Consider the following 7819-nt stretch of genomic DNA (forward strand, 5'->3'; position numbering starts at 1 on the left):
AAGGGCTTGGGGTGTGCTCAAGTGGTAGCACCTGCCTAGCAAGCTTGATGCTCAGAATTCAACCCTGGCATTGCCTAAAAAAAGAAAAAAGAAAGAAAGAAAATCAGACAAAAATTATTTAAAAATATAGCAGAATTACAGTATTATTCCTAATGGAGAGACAGGGTTAATACATAAATAATGATAGTCTTTATTAATTTGACCACCAGGGCTATACATATTAGGGAAGAATATGCTCACTTAGCTCCTAAAATTTCCATCTCTTTATCCATTTTGACATACAATGTATAAATATTTATCACAACTAATTTTCTTCTTCTAAAAGTTTTATTTTGTTCTCCCGTATGGAACCAATAGCTATTTTTAGAAAAGTAGCTGAGAATATTGAACTTTAGAAATCACTTGATGAGTTGATTGCACACAAATTGAAAATGTGTTTTCTCTATTATTTCTTTTGTATTTTTACATAGAATCATCCTGTGACCTGAATTTCCCTGTTCTTGATCCATGTTCATGGGAAGAGACTCAGCTCTCCTCTCAGCTCTATAGAAATAAGCAGGTATGTACAGGTTGTCAGAGCACTGAGACTGATCATGTTCATACATCTGTTCCCTTTATTTTATATTGGTTATTTTTCCTTTTAAAATGCATGTTGACTCAGTTTAGAACCAAAGTGAATATATGTTCAGAGAGAGATGAATATTCGATGAACCATGTCACAGAAAAAAATAAATCACCCTAGGAAGACCTGTGATCAACTCTCACTTTAGCACATGCTAGATATATGACCTCTTGGTTCCTCCTTTTCCTTACCTGTGAAATTAGAATATTTATGCAACATGTCTCAGAGGGCTGTTGGAAAGACCCAATGATAAGAATGTGAATGTATTTTTACACAATAAACCTAGCTTATTACTGGGAGAAGAGATGATGGTTATACAAGTTTTCCCAAAGATTGCTTAATTTTCCATGTTTTGTTGGTTGTTGTTCATGAAGAGCAATTTAATAGGCATACAAACAGATCAATCTGAGACTGAGGAAAGCCAACTCACATATTTTGTGTTTCCTTTTAAAATGTGCAAGTAAGGAGTACAACCAAACCTTTTCAAACCACTCCTACTTTCTATATTTAAACAGTTGTGTGAAGCCCATTTTCCTTCATGCCAACCTGACTCCCTTGTGGTTATGATTTTAAAAGTCATATAATCTCTTCAAATACTTTGTAATGAATGAAAAATTCAGAACATAAAACTGAACGATCAAGTGGTGATGGGGTGTAGATTTAATTTAGGTCTCTTAGGACAAGGACTCCTTGAAATTGTGTTCATAAAACAAACAGAAGAACAATCAAGTTTAAGATGGTTGAAGAGTAGTGGCATTATTATAAAGTTACAGAGTCAATATAGTGGAGCTGCCTTCACTATTGTCTGCTTTTTGCAGCTCCAAGATACTCTGATTCAGAAGGAAGAAGAACTTGCCAGACTACATGAAGAGAATAATCACCTCAGACAATACCTGAATTCTACTTTAGTTAAATGTCTGGAAGGAAAGGCTAAGGTATGTACTGATCTCTTTTATAAGGTCAGGGCAGTAGTTTGAGAAATGAACCATTTATTTAAAACTCCTTGATTAAAAGCAAGAAGGATACTAAACAATGTGTCTTGATAGGAGTTAATAGGATGGGTAAATGTTTCTTAAGGATATATATGATTTCCATAAAAATTTTACATATCATTTCTTAGAAGTATCTAGATTTCATATTTTACCCAGATATTATCAAAGGAGTTGCATAAGAACAAATGTTAGTCAAGGGGTTGCTGAGAAACAAAGGTTTATCAAAATAAAAGGTTTGGATGGATGGAATACTGGATATAAAAAACCCTCAGTTGTTCTAATTATCTGTTTGACTTTAGCTAAATCATTCTCAGTTATCTTTACCTATAAATGGATGGGCTAACCGATGTGTTAAGAATCTCCCTTGAGTTCTGACAGAGTGGCTCAAGTGGTAGAGTACCTGCCTCTCAAGCATGAAGTCCTGAGTTCAAATTGCAGTATTGCCAAAAAAAGAATCTCTCCATCCTATCCACAATGCTGTGTACATGACTGGAGCCCAGAGGTCTTGACTAACAGTCTATATATGCAATTATATTGTCTTTTATTCACATTTTCCCTATACTTTTAAATTAACTGTTTCAAACTCAAGGATAGATAATTCATCTATATTCCCTTTTTTGTTCTTCCTTTCTTTGGTTTTGTGTATTTTATTATGTATTTGCTGTAATGTTATCATTATTGCTTCTGTCATCAATTTTTACCTTACTTCTAGACAAGCTATGTTATTTGATATTATTTAATCTAAATGGATGATGTGTCCTACTGAATATAACAGTTCAGAGAAGAAATTATGCTGGATTTGATTCCTTTGCAATTCAGTTACCTTTGATTAAAAAGCAACACATCTTACAGTTATTAACATAGGCTTCTAACTTCAGTCCCATTCCATGAAAAGGACATTATTAGATTATAGATGTTAATTAGACCATTTAACTCTCCTAACCTTAATGTTCTAAAACTTAGGATAATGTGATAACATTTTCTATGGAAGTGTTTCAAGTCCTATAATGAAACAAAGGGAGACAGGTACAAAAATCAGAGGTATTATTTCTATTTGTAGCTTAGGTTTAAATCTAGACTAAGGGATCCTCAGCAAGTCACCAATATATTTTTGCCTTAGTTTCCTCATTAATGGAGATTTTAATACCATCTGTATCCATTGAGAAAATTCATGATATCGATTAATTAGAAATTACAGTAAGTGATAGTTTATTTACTTATTAATGTTAGTTTAAGAAATGATAATTGCTATTATTGTCACCATGATAATAATTGTTACTTCTGTGAGTTGAAGCCTTAAAGACATCATTTGCTATTTCAATGTTCAGAAATAAATTCAGAAATATTAATTAAAGTTTCTAGGAAAATAACTTATCAGCATGGATTTTACTTTACAAAAGAAATCAGTCCCATCAGTTTAAATTGTGTGTGGAAAAAAATAGAAATGTAACCAAGTTCTCTTAAGAATGAGAGTGACTAATAAATACTTAAAGGAAGTGTCATTTTCAAATATCACTTCTCCAGAAATTGCTGTCATCAGATGAGTTCTCCAAAGTATGTGGAAAATTCAGAAAGGGGAAGAGGAAAACCAAAGAGCGGAGATACTCTCCCGCTGAGAGTCCCCATCCCAAAACTGCCAAGAAAAACCTATTTAGTGAGTGTGCTAACTGTGAAGAACAGCCTGGGCCCCCTGTGGACCCCTGGGTCCTTCAAACACTTGGGTTGAAAGACCTCAACACCATTGATGACACATTGTCAGCTAACTACAGTGCCCTCTCCTCTCATCACAGAAGAGTCCCCAGAACATACTCCCAGTTTCTGGATGATGCAGTTGATTATGAAAACGTCCAAGGACAGGACCTGCCGATTGACTATGGAGGTGAAAGAATGCCCCCTTTGCACAGCACTGCCAACCATGGGGAAGATTTTTGCTACTTTTCTCAACTTTCACATCCCCCAGTGGGGTTGCAAACTCTTCATTACCATGCCACTGATGTGTCACCCAACAAGACTGATATGGCCTTTTCCACCTCCCTGAGCCCACACTGCAATGTGAGAACTCACTCCTTCCACCAGGGACAAGCCTTTGTGCGTCGAGATGAGGAGGGAGGCTGGAAGTTCACTTGGGTCCCTAAGCAGCCTTAGGGACCCCTCCTCTCTCACAGAGCACTGCCAGGAACTCTGTTTACAATGACTTCTTTTGCACTTGAACCTGACTACGTGGAACAAGGACGCTTTTAACCAGGCTGTCTCCTGCCACTTTACATGTTCCTCTCAATTACCTACTTAAACCTGCAGGGAATGGTTTCCAAGAACCCATAGTGAGAGGTATCTGCTCTTCTTTCACCTAAATTCGATTTATTTACACACCAACACCTGGCTGTTGACTTCTTATTGTTGCCCTATACTTGAAAAGGTACTTGTCAATCACTTGAAGATTTCAAGAGGTAGACATAGCTTTCCAATTATGACTAGCTTAACAGTTTTTCTTCTTTTGTCAAGCAGTTTATATGTTCATAGTCCTTTTACTTTCCTCCTTTTCTGCTCATCTTTATTTCTAAGGACTGTCTTTAGAAGAGCCCTACCAAGTACTTGCTATTGAATGTTCAAATAGAGGAGGACAGGGTAGAAGCAAATGTCTGCCCATCACCACTAATGAATATATAAAGTGAATGTGAGTAACATGTCCACTGTGGTTCAAAAAATTTAGTGTCACATATTAGTGACTTTGGCAAAGTGTCTCTTAAAGCAACTGTATCTACACTGCTAACTAACAATGATAAATTACAATAGTTACAAAAAGAATTAAAATTATTTTAAAATGCCCCATAATGTATCAGTGTCTGCTGGCACCTGGCATTATGTCATTAACCAACCTGGTTCAAACAAGAACATATTTGAGGAACTGTGGTCACAAAATAAGTCATCATCTTAAACTAATAGATGCTGGCAAACTTCCAGGAAGTGCATTCTAGCCTACCTCTACCAGTGTCTCACTCATTCACACACTCATTCATTTATTCATTCATTCAGCAGTTCACCCAAGTATTTGCAGTATGCCTAGTATCAACTTTGCATTCGGCACTGTGATACGATGTGAGGAATTTAGACACTGCGCTCACACTGTGAGACCTAGAGCTATTCAACTGCTATTAACCTCGATAAAGCCACTTCCTTTGTGAGAAAGCCTAATTTTCCCAGCAGCAGAATACAGAAGTTTCACCAAATAATCGCTAATAATCTATGAATTGAGTCTGAGTCCCCTCAGCTTTACTCAAATATGGTCATCTGCAGACATTATGTAGGGTGAAGTTCACATACGTTGTAAACAATGGGAGCCATTTGTAGTAGAAATCATGGCTCCGATCATAATATTCTTTCCCTAGCATGAGTTCATTATGTAGCTTAATGTAGTCTGTGTGAGAATAATTTGCATCCACGAATAAATAAACATTAATTTTTTTAAAGTTTGTGTAGATTGAATACAAATATTGATATTTGGATTTCTACCTTTTTTAATTAAAAAGAGTAATGTCCATATTATTTTCCTTCTTTCCCATTGCCCAAGATCCTTGTAGTTCCCATAATAAATTACACATGAAAAATATGCACCTATGCTTTTGGCATGTTGAACCCATTCCCACTTTTCACTTTTCCATCTCCTCTCAATAAGTCACTTTACACAATCAGTGTTTTAGATACGTGCTGATTGGAATTCTTTGTAAAAAAGACATTTCTTTTTTCTTTCTTTTGGTTTTTTTTTTTTTTTTTTTGGCATTTGCCTGATATTGATAATGTAAGCAAAGAATCTACTTTATAAAGTTTTCTTATCAGTCAGTTTTATTTTTAAACCATGAACGTGAATCCAAGATAGAAACTAGTATTATTCTCTGGAGTATTTTCATGATTTAGGAGGAGATAGAACACACACTACTTTCTCAAGGAAAAAGTGCCTTTTACATTCTAATATCTATGCGCCCGGAGGGAGAAATTTTTCTGGCTTTAAAACAACAAATTTGAAATGTAGAACAATTGGACTTACACTAGGAATTGAATAAGCAGCATAACTGTTTTTGAAAGTCTAATCATCAAGGTGTAAAATGAAATCAAACAGTTAACAAATATTTAATTTTTCATCTTTATGGATCATATCATGTGTTAAGTACCATGAGGAAGCACCCAGGCTTAGAACAATGTATTTGGTACATAAAATAATTCCACATAAAATGTCATAACATTTGAGAGCTTTAAATGAAATTAGGTTTTAGCCTGATTTAAAGAAATTACCTTTGTGTGGTAAATTATAACTTGCTTTGACTTTATATCATGGATGATAATATGGAAGAAATTACCACATATTTTTGCAATCATATCTGCAAACATTTAATATTCATTTAAATTATATATAGAAAATTGTTTTTTAATTGAGAAATTGGAAGTTTCTTTCACTTGGCTGTGTTTTAACTTTTATGGATTTATGATTGAGAAATTGGAAATTTCATTCACTTGACTGTGATCTAACTTTTATGGTTTAGTCATGCCTCTCCAGTAAGCAACAGTCATATTTTTATGAAGATAAAGTGGGAAATAAAAGCTACATGTATTGGTGATTGGGATGGCTATTTTTATATTGTGCATAACATTCTCTAATAATAAAATTTTTCTCCTGGGTTGGAACCATAATCTTCTTTATTTGCACCTTTTTTGTATGATGTTTATGGTCAGATTAATATCTTCAGCACTTTCAGGTTCTTTTCATTCTTCAGGATACATTAATGAGGCTTTCAGATATCAGATGGCCTAAATGCCAAGTGCCCTATGGGTACAGAACGCTTTTAACCTAACCTCACTTAAAAATTTGAATACAATTAAAAAATAAAACTGATAACATTTTTATCATCTAAAAATAAGTCACTCTTGTATGTCACTAATATCTGGAAAATAAGGACAGTTCAAAAGCCTCATATATGAAGGTGTTTTAATGAGTAGGATTACTTAAAACTGCAATGGTGCTAAGCTCTAATTTTGAAAAAAAATTGGAGAAAAGAGATAGTGTACATTGATGGAAAGAATTTGCTCTATTGACCTAACTCAAGAAAACAGTTTTTTTAAAAGTGTGATGAATAGATTCAACAACTTATCTTTGTATCAGAGGTGCAGTAGAAATATGGGCAATTTTTTATGGCATTGCTTCTTGTCTGCAAAATCAGTATACAAAATTATGTATTCTTTCTGTTTATCAAAAGATTCAGCTAAGGTTAAATAGTAAATTCCTCCTTTTTTCTTTATAACTAAACCAAATAGATTTGATTTGCAAGCTATAAATATATGGCATAATTGTATTTCTTAAAATTTCTCTATGTTTTTATCTACTTTTGTTACATGAGTATAAGCATCAGTTTTAACTCTTATATTGGATGTTCTGCAAATGTAAAATATAATTTAACACTTAATATTTTTAAATGATATGATTTCTTCATGATTTGAAAGATTTTTAACTATATGAGTCAATTTTGTAATGAATTTATGACTAATAAATAAATGACAAAATGTATTTCATATTTCTTTGGACCCTTATTTTAAAACAATTTTTAGTGACCAGAGGAATGAGCTAAGAAAAAGCTTTCTGAACCCATTTCTGCTGTAAATTTTATGTAATTACAAATATATATTTCAATTTCCAAATGTGTGAAATAGTATGATTATTAATTAAGATACCTATTCAACAGATATAACCTGTGTCAGGCTCTAATGAGGATATGAAAATGAAATATATATTAAAACTAAGTTATAAATGAGAGAAGCATATCTTAGGCATGGATAAAAGAAAAGTCTGTGTTCCAAGAATGGTTGAATCTACATGGTCAGTACATACTTCAGGAATCTGGATTGCCAGGAAGAATGTGATTGGGGATGAGTTCTTGAGTGGTGATAAGATAGTGTTTACTATATAACAGTAAGAAGAAACCAGGATGGAACAAGTTCTTGAGATTGAGAAGCAAACTACATCTCATAAAATGTTTCCTACTTTAGTGACATCCTCTTGTCTTTCCCATTTATCATTCTCTCAAAATGAGCACAGCTTCAGTTAAAAGTTCCAGATTGGTCTCAGTTAAGCCATAAAGATTTATGAACAGTCTGATATATCTGCATATGAAAATTATGAGAATATTTCCCACAAGCCTTTATTTAGACCATATATCCA

General features: G+C 33.8%; 1 protein-coding gene across 2 annotated transcripts in view; it reads left to right on the forward strand.

The window, feature by feature from the left end:
• The window catches only part of Gmnc (geminin coiled-coil domain containing), a 34172-nt gene extending 27133 nt beyond the window's left edge, over window positions 1–7039 (forward strand). For both annotated transcript variants that reach the window (XM_074073522.1, XM_074073523.1), the window contains exons 3-5: window positions 471–559; window positions 1441–1557; window positions 3139–7039. In XM_074073522.1, the coding sequence (XP_073929623.1) occupies window positions 471–559; window positions 1441–1557; window positions 3139–3759 (827 nt within the window). In that variant the 3' untranslated portion in view covers window positions 3760–7039. The remainder of the gene's footprint in view (window positions 1–470; window positions 560–1440; window positions 1558–3138) is intronic.
• Window positions 7040–7819: the final 780 nt, after the last annotated feature.

Source organism: Castor canadensis, chromosome 5 (assembly GCF_047511655.1).
Source record: "Castor canadensis chromosome 5, mCasCan1.hap1v2, whole genome shotgun sequence".
Classification (NCBI taxonomy): Eukaryota; Metazoa; Chordata; class Mammalia; order Rodentia; family Castoridae; genus Castor; species Castor canadensis.